The 18,293-nt window shown below is 42.7% G+C and overlaps 1 protein-coding gene across 1 annotated transcript; it reads left to right on the top strand.

The window, feature by feature from the left end:
- Window positions 1-4,398: 4,398 nt before the first annotated feature.
- Window positions 4,399-17,832, top strand: LOC117002991 (homeobox protein CDX-1-like). The gene is made up of 3 exons (XM_033072577.1): window positions 4,399-4,977; window positions 14,476-14,621; window positions 17,578-17,832. The coding sequence occupies exons 1-3, from the start codon at window positions 4,545-4,547 to the stop codon at window positions 17,830-17,832; spliced, it is 834 nt and encodes a 277-aa protein (XP_032928468.1). The 5' UTR covers window positions 4,399-4,544.
- The last annotated feature ends 461 nt before the right edge of the window (window positions 17,833-18,293 follow it).

Below are 18,293 nucleotides of genomic sequence, written 5' to 3'. Positions count from 1 at the left end.
AATTTCAAGGAGCTGCAGCCAGGGGGGTTTCCAGCAGCAGAGAAGTGTGAACCACACACACACAAACACAAATCCCACAGATGGGAAGGCTGGATCCCGTTTTGTTGGATTCATTTGCTCACTGAGCTGCCAGCAGGAATTCCCCCAGGCTGGGGCTGTGGGCAGGGACTGGAACCTTGACTTGTGCACCAGGTGAGAAGGGACCAAAGGCAGCTCTGGGTGGATGGGTTTTTCTCTGCTCCTGTGGGCAGCAAGGGGCAGGGGAGGCAGCAGGCACTGAACAGAGGCTGAGATCTGTTTGCACTTCTGGGAAGGTTCTGGAGCAGTGAATTATCGGGTTAAGGCTGCCACAATGTCACCACTTCCATTGCAGCAGGGTCGTGACTCACACAGCCCAAGGAGATCCAGCGCAGTGCAAGGTGTTAAAATTCAAAGCACAGAGAACACCAGTGAGGAAAGGAGATTGTTTTCTTCAGAACCAGGAGTATTCTCAGCGTTCTGGTGAGACAGCTGGTTACTGCAGCCATCCTAAAGGCTGCACTTGTCAGCATATGTTACCTGGAAGTTGGGGGTATTATTTTAAGACCATATACACTGATTAACAAAGAAAATACATTTGAAGCCCAGCTACTCTCTAGAGATCACAAGATTAAAATATCACAGTCCTGCTCTTGGCTCCTCGCTGTCATCACCTCCTGAACCATTCCCTGGTGTGCAGTGGATGTGACATTCCAGCCCTGGGGCTCGATGCCACTTTGGATGGCAGGAGTGTCCCAGCTCTGCCACCACCTAGCAATCCCACTTTGTATTGCAGCACCTCTCAGACCTTTTTAGCCCAGAAAATTCCTTTTAAAAGTTATTTTTTTAAATCCACGTTCCATAATAGTCCACTTCAGGTTTCAAAGGAGAGATGTTACCATTAATCAAAGAGCAGAGCATTTAAAAATCCCTGCAACATATCCAGAATTCCAAGCCAGGATTCTTCAGGAGCTTCGCTGCTTCCTGCAGCTGGACATGTGACAGACACGAGTCCTGCTCCAAACAGAACTGAGCGGGCTGAGAACGTGTAAACCTGAATAGGGTCACGGTCCCTGCCCGCCCGGAGAGGTCTCCTTGCCATGCAGGCAGCTGACCACCAGCTGTCCCCATTGCTTCACTGCACTCAGAGATCAGCCTTGCAACGGGAACACGCCTCCAAAAATGGGTGCTGCTACTCTTTGGAGACCAAAAAGAAAAATAAAAGCTCAGAAAAATAAAATAGAGCTACTGGAGCTCTGTCAGTCCCTAGATAAGAAGATGGGATGTGCAGGAGAAGGTCTGCATCCCAGGGCAGGGATGTGGTTAAATGTGAGACAGATCAGCTTGGAAACACAAGGATGGGACCTTAGCAGATCCATGGCTTTGTGACACGACAAAGGAAAACTCTGGAGACTCATTCGTGTAGCAGAAGGGGAATAATCAAAGTGGACTGGAGGATCCAATGTTGCTGCTTGGTCTCTGCCCACATCATCATCACCTGATAAAACCTCCTTCAGAGATGTTTTCCCATCCAGGATCTCTGGTGGACCCCACTTCCCAGCTTCAGAGGATGGAAACTATTAAAATTTAGAACTAGAAAAATGCATCTCAGAGAGGCCCAAGGGTGAAGTTGTTTTAGGATCATCTCAATAAAATTCTTTTTCCTCTTGAGAACTCAGGGCAATTTCTCATTTCCATTCACTTTGCATTTGAGAACTTTTGAAAATATTTTGTTTTCAATTAAGTATATTAATATGTGATTATTCACATAGTTCCAGCAATTACAGTCGAATGACTGTGGTTTAACTAATAGGTAAAACTGAAATGATATAAATTATAAAAGCTTAGACTAACCAAAGCTAAAGTCCAGCTTGCTGGAGCCAGACCAACTTAGGGTACTCAGGAATCCAAAGGAAGCAGTTTTCTGCTTTGTGGGCACAGCATGTGGCCAGAGGAGCAAAGTATTGTCAGTGCAGCCATCCCAGATTGGAAAGCCCTTTCTTTAGGCAGTATGGAAGAGGAAAAATCTTCTTCCATGTCATTATATCAATGTATTATTGAAAGCATCAAAAAGATATGTTATGTGATTTTTCAAACACACAGGAATAATCACCATTTTACTGCTTTCAGTAGCTCCATGAGACAAAGTAAACCATTGTGAAAAACAGATCAAAATGTTCCTCATGGAACACTGCTGCAGTGAGGGAGAATGAATCCATGACTGGAGCCTGGTGTATCCAAAATTTCTGAGCACTGAACAAGGGCAGGTCCCACTCAGCCCCTCTGCACAGCTCTGTGTTGGGGTGTATCAGGTAGATAAAGTCTGCATGAAAAGTTTTGTTGAATGAACATAATTAGAACATTTTGCAGACAGCTGGAGGGCTCCAGTAAAGGAGCAAATAAATGCTGTTTCTTCCTCTGGCTGATTTATTGCTACACCTGCACTCAGGAGAGGCACTGAAATGCCTACAACGATCAGGCTCCAACAGTTTTGAAGAGGAAGAAAGGAAATGAAATCAACTTAGAACAAAAAAATGTAGGGAATCTTTCTTTGCAACTATTTCAACACTCAAGAGCTACTGAGCAACCACAGTGCTCTAAATTTAAGAAGGGAGAAAAACACTCAAGTTAAAAAATAGGAAGGTCCTTCTACATTAAAATCACATTTTAACTGCAGAGAGGTTGTCCAGAGACATCTAATTCTGAATCAGACTACTGTGATTTATTTTGCTGCTGCAGCAGAATTAAGCAGTTCAGATCCATGACCCACTGATCACTGACTTCCCTGGATTTGAGAAGTCCTTCCTAGCAGCTCTGCTGGGTAATTTTGAGTGGCCAGCTGTCACAGATGTGCAAATTGCAAGCGAGTAAGCTCACATATGCAAGCAGCAGAAACTGCTTCTGGCAACTTCCCGCCACCTAATGATTTTTAAAATACCTTTCAGCAATTATACCGGCAAAACAAGCCCCCCAAAACCAAGCAAACAAGCAAAAGAGCACAAATTTTACCCAGGGAAATCTGAAATACTCTGAGCAGGTAAATGTGCTTCAAAATTATCATTCAGAAAAGGTTTTTCACAAGGCACGTTGTGAATGCAGCCCAAGGACACCCTTCTCTCACTAAAGGAAACAACAGTGTGGTCAGGTGTGCAAAGTGATTCCTTCCTTCCCACAACCTGGAAGTTTAAATGGTGTTAAAGTGCAAAAGACTCAGAGAAAAAATACACCTCTGAACAAAGAAAGAACTCATTATACTTTGCACCTGTTTAAGGAAAAACTCCTTTGACAAGTCGGACCATTAATAAAGGTGCAATTAAGTATCACATCATTAAAGGAACAGGAATGAAAACAGGGTGAACTCCCATTAAGAGACAATGCTAAGGTATCTATCTCGTTTAAAAAAAGAAATGCACACTTTCTCTCCTTGCTCCAACAGATGCTCTCGTAGGGATTTGTTACTCACAAACATGAGATTGCTCCCGAAAGTTAGGGAACTGCATTCCTGAGCTAAAACGCTATAATTTGTCCCCATATTTTCAAGAAAAGGTGTTACTTATTGTCAAGAAGCACAGCAATGAGAACAAAAAAAAAAAACCTTCAGGGAAAACTATCACTCATTTCAATATCACAACCAAGACATAAGCACAGGGAGAGTGACAAATTCTGCATTCTCTCAATAACAGATTCCCTTTCTGTGAATGTTGGAGGTTGGAGTAGAGGAACTTCAATCGCTGTGGCAAGCAGCCAGCTCATGAATAGCTTGCTAACATCAACAAGACTATTCGTATGAACAAATGCTCAAAATGACTATGAGACTTCTTGTATATCCTTTGTAATGGTAAAATCACCGGGGTTGCTGTGGTTTCTAAGTGCTCTCCCACACAGATGAAGAGCTGAAGTCAAGAAGAGTGCTCATGTGAGGAGCTCTGTAAGAGCTACAGTTAAACACTGAACTGCTCCTTTGGTTTTAGTTTAAAAAAAAAAACAGAGCACACTGGAGCAGAACTACTACTGGACCAGCAGACACCAGGGTTTGAGTAACTCTAACCAAGTGCCTGAAGTGAGATCCTGACATGCACTGCTCAAGAAAAATACAACTTCTACTGCCTGAACAGTTATGGTTAACTACGTGCTCAGCTCTGCTCGAAGACCACGGGATTTCAAACCACATTCTCAAAGTAAAGAACGGGGCTGGCAATACATAAAGATCTGTGAGAAAGGAAGCCCTAGAACTAGCAGCAAGGTGGGGTTGCCTGCATGGGCAGCCCTTCATTTGAATGCAAATGTAATTTTGGGGCAGGCAGTTATCTGTGACATCAGGCAGGACCTTAGTAAACTGTTACCACCAGCACCTGGTAAAACCATTGTTAATCATGTGTAGTAAAGGGACATCAGGGCTAGCAGGAGTCATTTATAGAGCCAGGCTGGGCTAGAAAAGAGAGAAAGAAAGAGGAGGGGAAGGGAGATCAAACAAACCCTTGGAGGAGCAGGATGTCCCAGCAAGACAAAGGCAGGCTGTGAGCATCATGTACGTGAGCTATCTGTTGGATAAAGACACCAGCATGTATCCGGGATCCGCAAGGTGCACCAGCAACAACCTGCCCGTGCAAAACTTCGTGTCTGCTCCAGCCTACTCTGACTACATGGGATACCACCCTGTGCCAGCCCTGGACACCCACGGGCAGGCAGCCCCAGCCTGGGGCTCCCACTACGGCCCCCAGCGCGAGGACTGGAGCGCCTACGGCCCAGGCCCTTCCAGCGCCGTGCCCGCTGCCCACATCAATGGCTCGTCCCCTGGCCAGGGCTCCTACAGCTCTGCTGATTACAGCTCCCTGCACCCCGCTGCTGCTGCGCCCTTACCTCCTGTAGATACAATTCATGCCCAGCAAATCTCTCCCAACAGCCAAAGGCACAGCTCTTATGAGTGGATGAGGAAAACGGTGCAATCCACTTCCACAGGTAGGAGGGCACGGAGGTTTTGTGCTGAGAAGAGATTTTTACTTGTTGTTGTGGCATTTGTGGGGGTTTTGCCAGGTTCCCTGTTCAGAGGGAAGGATTCAGATTCATAAAGAAAGACTCTGATTGCTCTTGAAGGATTCTCTTACTAGCAGTTAAATATTAGTTCAATTATTGGATGCTGGGTTTGATCAGTTGATTATTTCTTATGTTTCTTGCTTGACCTTTAATCCTGTGGGAAATGAAAAGCAATGTCCTTTCACTTCTCACTTCAGATATGGTTTTTAAAGTTTGTGATATCCAATAGGAGTCCTATAGATTGGGATGAAACAGAAAGTATTGTATTCACCACCACCTATTCTTTGCTTACTTTCTTCAAGTTTTGGAGTATCTAGGAAAAATTCAATTAAAATATACATAACAGGGGGTGGCAGTAAGGCTTTCTACCAGAAAAAACCCCTCCAAACCTCAGAAAGCTGAAAGGAGATCTGCAAGATCAAACAATGAGTCAATCCTTTAAAAACAGGCATGATAAGGAAAGGCTTGCTTCACTTTGTAGTAGCAGCTCTCAGAATATGCAGGAATACAAAGATCCATGGTAACACAGCCTGGTAATACAGACACAGATCAGGCTCTGCTGCATGGTAGTCAAGGAGTACAAAACAATTCCTCAATCGTACTTAAGCAGTAAAAATCAGCCATGAAGCTTGAGGGAAAGGTTCTGTTTGACTGCGAGGAGGAACAAGAGGAAAAATATAAATATTGAGCATCCCTAAAATATTAATGTTATGAAAAAACATTAAACAAGAAAGGGGAGAAGAAAAAGAGGGAAAACTGCCTGAATAGAACAGAGGCATAATCTGTTCTATCAAAGTATTTGATCCTCTGAGGTGCTGAGCAGCTTTGACATGCACTGAGATCAGTAGAAATTAGGGATGCTCAATTCCTCCCCTAAAGAGATGCTCCCAGTATTTCAGTGTTGCATCCCAGGAAGATTCCTTCCCTTTCCCTCCCTCCCTCCACACATGCCTGTAAATAAAAGTCTTCAAAGCAGGGACTGAATCAAGCTCTGGTGGAAAAGCAATTACTTTTAACAGACATTAGAGAATTGAAAGCAACTGCATAGAAAAGTTGTCTGTATTAAAATAATGCATCTAATTTGCATAGGCAGAGTCCTCCTCACTCCTGCTGAACACAACTTTAGTTCATGGGGTGTTCACAGAACAATCAGAACAGGCTCTTGCTCTGTGTGAACAAGAATTTGGGAGATAATAAAGTTTGTATTTTTTAAAATTGTATTTATTCTTCACTGAATATAATCCAAGAAAAAACCAAGAGGGCCTGTTTTGAAAAATCTTGCAGCTTAATTTTGAGGAGTCCAAAATTGCTCACTAACTGTGGGATTTACAGATGGCAGAAACCTTGCTTTAAAATCCCACTGCTCCTCATCCCTTCCTTACCTGCTTTGTGCTCCTGTGGATTCCAGTGACACCAGGAGAGCAAGGCCTGATTTGTTCTGTGCTGTCCCTTTGATAGTGGGACTCTGGGATAGACTGACACAGCACACACATATAGATATATTTATATATATACACACATAATATAAAATATCACATTCTAATTGCTGCACAAGAAGCACTTAGAGATTTCTCACTTTCCAAATTTCAAGCCTGCAAAGGTCAGAGCTCTCACAGGAGAGCTGGGAGTGTCTCCTTTCTGGAGTGGTCTAACAAGATTTTGAGCATATCTGTGTCCAGAACTGGAGAAATCAGCATGCCATAGGAACAGACCCTCCCACATGCTCATGGCCAGTGGAAAGCTGCATTGAAAAGCTACTGAGTGCTGCTTCAGGGAAAACCCAGAGAAGGAATTCTCCTGCTGCTTCTTTCTCTCTTACATATAATAGTTTTTCTGTTAGGCCAGGCAGGCCCAGAGCCAGCAGATCTGCTTCATTGGAGTTGGTTCCTTTCTCTTGCTTCATTCCTTATCCTCTTTTTCTGTTTAAAAGCAAGGGCACTATTGTCCTTCATGGTTTCCCCAAAAATAATAACATTTTAAAATATTTTCCCTTGCAGCAGTGTCAGCTCTAGGGAGGCACCTGAGTCAGTCTGGCTCTGTACATGCAGGTGTAGCAGTGATTTCAGGTGTATGACCAGACTCATTGCAAATGTTGTTTGCTGAATCATGATTAAACCCCTCATCATTTTTCTTAGATGGAATCCAATTCTTTTTACATCCTCAGTGCTGTCTCTGTTCACTGAGCATTATCCCTCTGTCTCATTACAAAACCTTTGGGAATTTCAGCAAAGCTTTGGTGTTGCAAGAGAATCACACTTATTATTTATTAGCTTTCCTTATTCCCTGTGAATAGATTCAAACCACTGTTCTTAATTGTGAAAAAAAATGAGGCTCAGACTTACCTGAGGTGATCACAACAGAAATCATTTAGACAACTTAATTCTGTTATTTATTCATTACGTGTTGCAAAGCACTAATTACCAATACTAATACTACCAATAACATTTCACTGTGAAAACAATAATTATTAAAACAAGTAGTTCTTGCAAGATCTTCTCAGAAGTGTGCAGGAAATGTTCCTGTAATCTTATCCTTTAAGACTGGGAGAGATTTTTGCCAAAGGTTCACTCACTTTGAGCAGTCTGGCTTGGAGCAGCCACAGAAACAAGGCCCTGAATCCGAGATGTTCCCATCTCCAGAGATTTCATGGTTATCTTCTCTAACTGGTCCTTTGTGGCGTCATGTCCTGACAGATGACAAACAAAACACTTTATTGCAATTTCTACCACTGCCTCATGCCCTCCAGGTCCTTTGATACTGTTATCTACACAACTAACCTGAAACAAAGGAAGAAATTATTTCATGTTTTACTCTGTAATTTTAAAAGCAACATCAGTGTAGAACCATGTGTTCAACTTGTGAAAAGTGAAATTTGTGAGGTTCCCTGAAACCTCTGGAAGAGCTCATTATTTAATGTGAGATTGCCATCCTGATTTAATACTACTAGAATGCATTTCCTGCAGAAAAGTCCTGCTGAGGCTTTCATGCATCCTTCTGTCTCTGACTGAAGGTTGGCTGAGTGTCTGGCCCTGCCTGGGCACTGCAGGGATTGGGGTTTATCCTCAATGCAGAGCACGTAGGATCCCTGTCTCTGCACTCCTCAGGGTGTTAAAAAAAAAAACAATGTGTTTTGACTCAGAACACTTGAAGGAGGAAGCACTGAGTACTCAGGATTTTCAACCATAAACACTGAGAGAAAAGACTCTACTCTAACCCTTACACTGCTCCTGTCTCCTCAACTTCCCCTGGAGAGGGTGAGCACAGCCAGGACAAGGAGCAATTGTAACACAGAACAGAACAAAGCCACAGCTAGAAATGTGAGGTGCTAATTCCACACACACACACACATACAAGACATAATTACAGGCAAATTCTTTGATGCAAAGTACAATGAAACCACCTTAGAAGAAGCTACAAATCTCGTCCTGTTGATTTCAGGATTTTTATGGAGCTGTGTCATCACTCACACAGGAGTAGACTTGACTTTATGACTGTGTGAGAAAACAACACACACCTGTGGTAAAAGTGTGCCCAAAACACTGAGTTTGAGCAGTGAACTCCCAGGAGAATTTGCTCACAAAGCTGAAAGTGCACCTTAAGATCTGCACTTATGTTACCATAAAACAGGGTGGGGACAAGTTTTGAAACAGGTGAACTGATTTAGAGGTGAGATTTTTCCTGTAGATGACAACTCTCCTGTCATTCTTCTTCAATAAAAATTTCCTCTGCAGATATGAAGACAGTTTTCTGCTGCTGGTGACAGGAGAGCTGAGAGCACCATGACTAAAGGCACAGTAAATGTATCACACTTAGTCTTTGAAGGAAGTTCTATTCCCTCAAATCTAAGGAAGAGGAACAAGCCTCTCTAGAGGTCATTCCTGTAAAATGTTGAATGCTAAAGAGCATCCAACACTTGGGGAAAATCTCAGTTAATCACTTTCCTTTATACAGTCATTGGCAATGGGACTGTCCCTGGTTTGCCCCTCAGAAATCCACCTACATTTTCTGCAGGTTGGGGGCTTCTTTATGTCCAGTCATTGCTTAAAGAGAATAAAAATTACTCTGCTTCAGATCCAACTCCTTCTGTGTGATGAAGATGAGCAGAAAAGTTTACACTAGCAAAGGGAAGAACAGAATTTGGCCAATGAGCTTTATTCCAGAATAGCAGAACATATTCAAAATTGAAAACAGAAGGGAAAATTCAAGTCTGTTGAAAGGTTTCAATTCTATGATTCTGTTCTGGATTTTTCAACATGAGCAATCTGAGCATGTATAAAAGAACAGATGAGCAAGGTGCAACAGAAAATACAAACACAGAATTTCGAGTTTAGCAAACCTGTAGCCCCTAACTTTGCAGTAATGCACAGGACCAGGATACCTACTTATCACACCAAGGTTCCTGGCAGGAATATTATACAGGATTGATCTATGTCACATTTTCTAATACAGTGGCTGGTGGGTTTTTTTTAAATTCAGCTTTACAGAACATCATGTGTAGCACAATGTTTGTCTTCAAAACTTATTTAAAATTACTTTTGCTTCACAACTTCAATTAAGTCAGTGAAATTACTGACTTAAGGAGAATTTGCCCCTTACTTTTCCTACACTTTTGAAGTACATAAGTAGTTAGAGTCCTAAACAAAACTCTGAGGCCTGATCTCTGTCAGTCTGTATCTTTATAAACTCAAAAATTAACATCAGTTTTTTAATACTAAAGTAACAGAGAGTGGGAACTGATCATATCCTCAGGCCAGGAGCTGTTTCACATTTCTGGGATGATTTAAGGACAGACATAACTTCCTCTGAAGCACTGCTCAACCCTGGAATCCAGGTTGCAATGCTTTGTCAGCAATCCCACAGTAATCCCACACTATCCTATCCCAGGACATCCTCAGGTGCCTTCTGGATTTTATGAAAGATGCTGCTTTCAGTGCCTGCAGAATATTCCTGAAAAGTTAAGAGAGGAGGCTCTGAAAGAGAGCCCAGGGCTGCTTCTAATGCTAATTTATTTTGCTTTGTAAACTAGTTGTGAGGTCCGATGGTCGGGTTTTTTTTTTTCCCTTTCCTGGCCTACATTGTCTGAGGTTTTGAGGCCTATCTGTCATATTGAGGCAACAGACCCTTTTAACACTTCACTTTGCTTTGATATGCACTCTTGTCTCTTCCTTCTCCCTCCTTTCTTCAGGAGTTATATTGCCGGAAAGGGTGATGATTTTCACAGCAAATAAAGAGGCCTTCTCCCAGCTTTATTGTCTTCAGAAGAAATACTCTGTGAATTTTATGACCAATGGGAAAGCTGTTCCCTTCCCCCAACTCAAAACTTGGCCAGTCACAAAAATTGCCAGAGTGGGTGTGATGGAACAGCATTGTTAAAGTAGATCCCACAAAAAGATTTCCAGCTCTGAAATGTCTGATTTCTCACTGGTCCAAAGGAACTCCTCAGTAGCCACTGGTGCAAAAGAGGGTTTTGACAAAACTCCCTCTGCTTCTATAGCTCATTAAAGCCAGGAAATCCACTCCCCCAGCACAAAGGCAGGCAGGCTGCAAAGGTGGCTGCTTCAAAGCCCTTTTGTTCCATTTCTCTTCCACCCCAGCACCAATAACCTCTCCAGCCACAATTCCACTGTCCACGCCAGAACACATTCCCTACAGAACTGACACAGTATGGCTGATCATCATTTTAACCTGTCACTAACAAAAGATTGATTAAGATGGTACAAAGTCAAATGTTGGCTATTTCACTCACCTAAGTAAGGAAAATATGCAGGATTTCACTAAAGAATTGGATTAATACAATTTTATCATTGCATCATTGAATTCTGCCATTATACCTCCTCCCACTGTCTATGGGGTGAATCCATTAGTCCCACCTGAAATTTTACTCATTATGGAAATAAAATGCAATTAAAATTAAAGCCAGTAGGTGTGCAGAACACAGTGGAGTGGATCTGCTCTGAAAACAGATGGAATTTAGAAGCTGAAGTCCCAAACAGTTTAGGGATGGGTTCTGTTGCTGCTGTTTGTTATCTCTGGCAAATAATAGTTAACAAAAGTGCTTTGCCTCTGAAAGGAAATGCCATGTGCAGACTAATTCCAGCCCAGCATCCAACAAAGGCAGGAGGAAGACTCTCACTGGCATCGAGTAAAGGCCCAACAAACTCAAACATGGCTCTGCCAGAGCTAAAAGTAACTCTTGGAAGACTCTGGCAGATCTCAGCTCCCACTGCCTCTTGTCTCTCACTGCCTCTTCTCTCTACACAGAAAAAAAATCTAATTATTAAAGAAAATATTTATATGATACATCAGAGAATTTTTGTTAGAGTATTTCTCTAAATTTCCTTACTTCGGCTTTTTGACTTTTTAAATTATTTCCTTAACCTTAAGAAAGGAATTAGATGTCAAAGCTCCCAATCTTCCTTCAAAAAGAATCTACATATTATCAATTCCACTAAAAAAACCTTAGAGTTATCCATACAGAAAAAAAGGATTTTATGGGAGAAAGTTCTGTTTTCCATATGCCTTTAATTTCTTCTTCAGTTTAAAAAGAAAAAAAAAAAACCAACAACTACACAACCCTCTCCTATTCAGGTTTAATAAGCTTCAAGCACTTAAAACCAGAAACAGGAAGGTTTTTCTTGAAGTTTACTACCTTGTTTTGGCAATAGAGGAACATTTGATATTTGTCTGTGCCTTCTGAATGAGAACAGAGGTCAAGATAAGATCACCTTGTTGCTCTTTTGTGTACTCCATCTTAACAACACAAAGGACACTAAGGAAACATGTTAAACATTTTGTCCCATAGAATGACCCCAAATTCTCATTTGAAGAAGAAAAAAAACCCCTTAACCAAACCACCAGTTAGAGAGATCAAAAGTTAAAAAATATCAAGTAAGGCATTAAAGCACCACAGGTGACCATATGTTAAACAAACAATTTACACTTCTAGTGAAGGAAAACAAATGTCCTGGTATTTATGTGGACTGAACTGAATCACTGCTGCTCCTCAGAGACTCTGCAATTCTTACCTTAATGTTGTAAAATTAGCAGCACTTTTCACTTGATTATCAGTGTAAACCTCACTGGGCTAATTCTGCTTCCACTGCAGTTTCACAGTGGTGGAAATGTCAGTGAATGAGAATGTCCTGGACATCTTCCCCAGCCAGGCAGCACCTTCCCAGGCAGGTACAGATTTGAGACAAAGGAGTTTGGCTGCATGGATTGAGCAGAACCCACAGCCTAAGGAGCAATCCCACACCTATTTCCCCTATTGAAATATTCCAAGTAATCAGGCTGATGGCCTTAGGAAGAGTTGGGTGATGCCCAGAGCATTGTAAAGGCACTATGGATGCTGCCCCAGGCTTGGAACATGGAAGCTGAAGGACCAAATTCTGATGAAGACTTGGTTCTACAGCCTGGGGACAGTCCTAGAGAGCTCCTGTCTTGTAGGGTGAACCAGAACCATCCCCATCCAGGCTATAAAAGGATTTATTTACAGCATTGCACTGCCCAGGACTTCCAGTGCTCACCAACGCTGGCTCTGGGATCTATACAAATACTACAAAGAGCCTGAAGAAACTTCTAAAGCAAGCAATAGGTTGGTGAGCCAAAATTTCTTAGAAATAGCAAAGTCCTGACTGTCAAATACTGGAAGAGGTGAAAGTGACCCTATATGGAGTACATGGCAAGTGGAAGGCAATGCCAACCTTAAATAAGTTCCATAAAAAACAAAGAGACACCACATCTCCCTCCACAGATGGGGGAAAACCATGAACCCAAGATTCTGCTGTAGTCCTGCATGCTGAATTCTGACCTTTGGGTGCTCTGAAACTTGAAAAGCAAAGGGAGTGGGAAGGAGGGGCTGGGTGGGAATCAGGCCTTTGGCAGCACTGAGAGATGACCCCTCCAGCCCCTCTCTCCAGCCAGGGAAAGCTGATGGCTCTGGGGCCCTGTGCCATCACCAACTCCATGCCTGAGAATCTATTTCACCCCATTCCAAATTACCTGCTCATTTAGAGAAATCACTAGGAGTTTGTGGCACCTGCTTTTTGAGGAGTTAGGCATCCCAATAACCTTGTCAGAAAAAGCTCTGTAAGCAAACAGGAGCTGCTGTGCAGAGCCACACAACACCTGCAGCAACAGCAGATGGGTACAGGTACAAACACCTTGAGTTCTGTGCATCACCTGGGAGAACCTGAACCTGGGGGGGCTCTTCTGCTGCAGTGGCCACTGAGGGGACAGATTCACAACCTCCAAAACCACAATGGAATACAGAGCAAAAAAATTCTGAAAATATATTCCCTGTCCCAGACAATTCACTGGCTAAATATGCACATCTCAAGGAATGTCCATATAAATACAGGTAAAGGAAGCACCAAATAATGGTAAGATTGTGGTCAGCAAAGATGACAACACTGGTCTTAACACAACAATGATCCAATCTGTTAAAAATGTGGGAAGACCTCAGGCTTTGGCTTTAAGCAGGTGCTGATCTCCAATATATTGATTGCCTAACATGAGCATAAACCACAGAGGAAGGGAACCAGCAGCAGCCTTTCCCATTCTCAGCTTTCTTTCAGAGCAGCCACACATTCTGTCCTCAGAAATGACCCTGTATGGAATCCATAAAATTTCAGCTCCTTGCATCTGTGTTCCCTGGCTCCTGTCATCTGCCATTGCCTTTTAATGCCCTGGATGCTGCTGAGCTGTGTCTGCTCTACTCAGCTGCACCCACAGCTGAAGGGAGGCAGCAAAGCTGCTCCCAAAACAGCAGATGCTGCAGTTCCCTGCCCATTGTGAAGTATTATTGCTTGCCTTTTCTCTTTTTTATGAACTGTCATCTGAAAATCTATGTTACTGTTCCCTGTGCTGTTATCAGGCCGTGGGCAGATTGTGCCAGACTTGACGGGAAAACACAACCTCCAAATTGCAGTAACAATCACAGTGTTGTAGGAATTTTTCTAGCAACAAAAAGTGAGGAACTTTGGAAGCTCTCAGTGTTTTCTGTGGAGTAAAACGTCTTTCACAGTTTTCTCTGAGGCAGGTAAGAGTGTCAGCTCTAGGGACAGAGACAAGAGCAATTCAACACCAGGCAGGAAGCTTGCAGCAGAGCTGGGAACAGAACCCAGGTTTCCTGGCTCCTCATTCTTACCAGGAATGCCTTCTCTTCCCAAATGATAACACAGGGGTGATAAAGAACACGAGGAGCAGTTTATTATCTATTTACTAAGGAGCAAACCTAATATCTGATGGTATGAACCTCTTGTGTTGTAAATCAAGACTGAGTTAAGGGAGTTACTCTGGGTAAGTGCATAGAGAATCAGGCCTAAAATCCCCCCAGATATTTTCAAATGTAAAGCCAGATATTTTGTGTTACTGAAGTGAAAAAATTCTAGCTTGAAGCAATGTGTTCTTCTTTCAAAACAGGTAAAACAAGAACGAGAGAGAAGTACCGAGTGGTTTACACAGATCATCAGAGATTAGAATTAGAGAAGGAGTTTCATTACAACAGATACATTACAATCAGGAGGAAGTCTGAACTTGCTGCAAACCTAAGACTTTCCGAGAGACAGGTAGAGTATGGATCACCCACCCAGGCTTTCCTTTGAATTGCTGATTGCTGCTGAGGAGATGAGTGTATGGTAAAGAGCACAGAAATGTTAATGCCTCGAGTCACCAAACACTGGGGTCCCTTTGCAGCAGAACCTGAACTAGAGCTGTGCAATAACCCAGGAAATGCAAACACCAACTTTTACCCATTCTGAGAAACACAAGTTAAACCACATCACCAAAACCCTGAATGAATTTCTCTCTGGGCAGTGGTAGCAGGGAGAATTTCATGCTGTACTTTCTAAAGCAGAAGCCCTGGTTCTGCTGAAGTCAGTGGGAATTCCATAACCAATCCAACAAGGTTGGGATTAGTGGAAATGGAAGTGATGAGCTCAAGTGTGTTCAGGACACTTGAAGGGTTTTGTTTCCTTGGCTGCATTGTATCTTTTGTTAAAGATTTCCTACATATGTGCTACTCCTTTCTCCTGCCCCATTTCCTCCCCTCCAAATTCCACTTCTGTTCCCAGCAGATAAATCAAAACACAATCCCTGATTAGGCCTGATTCACTATTGTTCTATGGGCTCTGCTGAGCTGTAGCACTGTCCATCCAACTTGAACCTGGCTCACACAGCACATACTGAGATTACAGAAATGGAGAAGCAAACATTCCTCAATCTGCTGCTGAATGCCAGGATTGAATTGTTGAAAATTAAAATTGTTTCAGCCAGGTATAAGAAATTCACTATGTGTCTTTTTTGCTGGCTGTTAAAAATTTCATAATTTGACTTAATTATTCTGAATTTCAATATTACAACCCTGCTTCTGTAAACAACCAGTGATACTTACTTGAAATGTCCTAACTCAGTGATAATTCCTGATGAATGTATTTGAAGAAGTGAAACAAAAATATGTGATCCATTTCTTTGAATCTATTGGGGAAACTTGGCAACAGCTTTTGCAATATCTGTTCTTCTTCATCATAATCAATACATCATCATCATCAAGAACAAAATGAATTCCAGTTCATACAACCTACATCTCTGAAGTGTATTTTTAAAATGTAAGATTAAGTAAAAAGTACCTGACAGACTCCCACCACCAGCCTTTTGTACAAATTAAACAATTCCATCATATGAGCACAACTGAACTATAACAAATTCCTCTGCACATCACCTAAAACCTGAATTGATTTTCTGGAAAAGCTTTTTTTCTGCCTCTGCCAAAATCCAAAATTCCCTGGAAGGAATATCTCAAAAGGACAAAGAACAATCGTTCAGACAAGGAAGGAAAGATGCAATATCTAATTAAGAAAAGAAAGGCAAGATGAAGCACTGTTAACATAGGAAAGATACAGAAATAAAGGAGATGATGAGGATGAGAAAGAAGAGAGAAAATCAGATCTCAGGGGAAGAATGATTGCATGGAAAAAAGAATATGGAAAGGAAGGAGAGGAGTAGGTAAAAAATAAGTCAGACAGATGCAACTGGCCCTGACAGCTTTTAGTCTGACATTACAGATCTGCTCTTACTTGGATTTATTTGATAATTGGCACATGATCCTCAAGTGCCTACTAATTTCTCTCTGCAGATCTGCTTCCCCAGTTTAATAATAAAAAGCAGAATAAAAACCTCAATGCACAGGCAGGTAAGAACACTGAAGCCAGAGGTAATTCTGAAAGGTTGGTTTCGTTTTTAGACTCTTTCATCGTTTCATACATTTTGGCAAATGTATGAGAAAAACTGGATTATCTCTGCACAGTCAGAATGCACGAGATCTGAGAGGGCTTGAGACTGGTTTAATGGAACATAATTTGGTGCTGAAATGACATTCCAGAACTAAGACAACAAAAGGAACTGCCAAATATCTCAGATGGCAGCCTGGAACTTAAGAGACCTGGTTTAAATTTACACAGGTTTTGCATGTATTTGAATCTTTCAGCTGTAAAATGGAATAGGAGAAGCACCCTGAGACTGTTACTGAGAGCTCTTATAATGTTTTGTTGGCTTTCACCAGTGATTTTCTTTTAAAACACAACCTGGTAGTCACAGGTGTTATCACCTCTCAATGTTTTACCTCCTTTCCAACCATTATTCTCTTTCCCTTTCTAGTTTCTATCAGAAAATAACTGAACAGACCAATATTTCTCAGCAAAATATTGATTTTTTTTTTCCTTTGGGTTATAGAAAATGGTGACAGAAGTGTTTCTTTTGCTGTCTGAACAAGGAGACACAACAAACCTGAATGAGGTAGCTCAGTATTTTAGCTGCAGTCTTTTCAGCTGACTATTACTCACCTGCAGCTCATGTCCTCACTTGTCCCACCCCGATCAAGATCCACCTTCATTCCTTGCCAAAGGTGGCTGGGTGGCTGTGGCAGGGCAGGGACACTGGTGGCACTGGATTGGGAAGCAGCAGCAGATTCTGGCTCCATCTACAAATGAAGTAGAAGGCACTCAGCTATTCAGGCACTGCTAAGACAATATTCTGAATTAATATTGTGTATTGCTGGTGAAATTCTGCTCAGAAGTGAATTTCCACTGGTTTCTACACTGGAACTCATTAATTAACATGCACTATCCAATCAGGAAAGCTTCTGTGCCTCAGTAGCAGATCTTGGCTTGCCCTGACTAGGGCATTCAGTTTTCAATGCAACAATACTCTTGCAAAATTTTGGCAATCACTAGGGCACAGGAGATTCTGTTCTGTTAGATTTTGTTTCCAAAAATCGAATAAATCAAAGCTGATTCCATAAAGAAATAACTGAACTAACAACAAGATTCACTTTTTGTCAAGCTGTTAAAACATATTTTATCACTAGATAGGAACGATTACCTGTATGAAAAACAAGCAAACTGCTCTGTTGTCTCTGTTTCTCAGTGGTCCTCGTGCCACTGATTTTCCCTATGATTCTGTGACTACACAAAGGACCACATTCAGTCTGGTAGCAACTGAAAACAATTTTCCTCTGCTCCTCTGCAGGTGAAAATCTGGTTCCAGAACCGCAGAGCCAAAGAGAGAAAATTAATGAAGAAGAAAATGACTCACTTTGACGGCAGCAGCCTGGGCTCTCTGCAGAGTGACTCTGGCTCCGTGAGCCCCATGCCAGTTGCTGAGGCACAGACTCATTCGGAAATGGCCAGCTCTTTATTCCCAGCGCCGCCCCCCCCGGCTGCTCTCCCCATGAGCGGTTTGCAGCACGGAGGGACCCTGCAGCAGGTGGTGGCCTCGCAGTGACGCTGCGGGGGAGCCACGGTGGCACTGAGCCCACGGAGCGGCAGCGGAGCACTACAGCACCCCAGCGGGACCCAGCCTGGGGCACACACACAAGGACAGTGAAGCAGGAGCCACCTGGCAGGTGTGCAGCACAGCACGAGGATGCCTGGGCCACCAGGCAAGGAGCCCTCCGGCCTGGGAGCAGCTGGGGAGGCACAGGAGGGAGAGCCCAGCAGCCACTCGTTCCTCTGCAGACACAAAAAAAGCACCAAAGTTGCCCCAGGCAATCCATCCCGCACTGCTGAGTGTCTGTCCCTCGGCCCCAGGGAAAGAGAATATTGCTGCTCCTTTCATCTCCACACAGCTTCCATGAACTGATCCCACTCGTGGACGCTACACATGCATCTTGAGAAATGCAAAGCTGGCTGGTGTGTTTTGACCCACTTGATGGAAAGCCTGGAGCTGGGTGGTTGGCACTCACT

This window comes from Catharus ustulatus, chromosome 14, assembly GCF_009819885.2.
Source record: "Catharus ustulatus isolate bCatUst1 chromosome 14, bCatUst1.pri.v2, whole genome shotgun sequence".
Classification (NCBI taxonomy): domain Eukaryota; kingdom Metazoa; phylum Chordata; class Aves; order Passeriformes; family Turdidae; genus Catharus; species Catharus ustulatus.
Note: the sequence above shows the minus strand (reverse complement) of the source record. Positions and strands in the feature narration are given on the sequence as shown.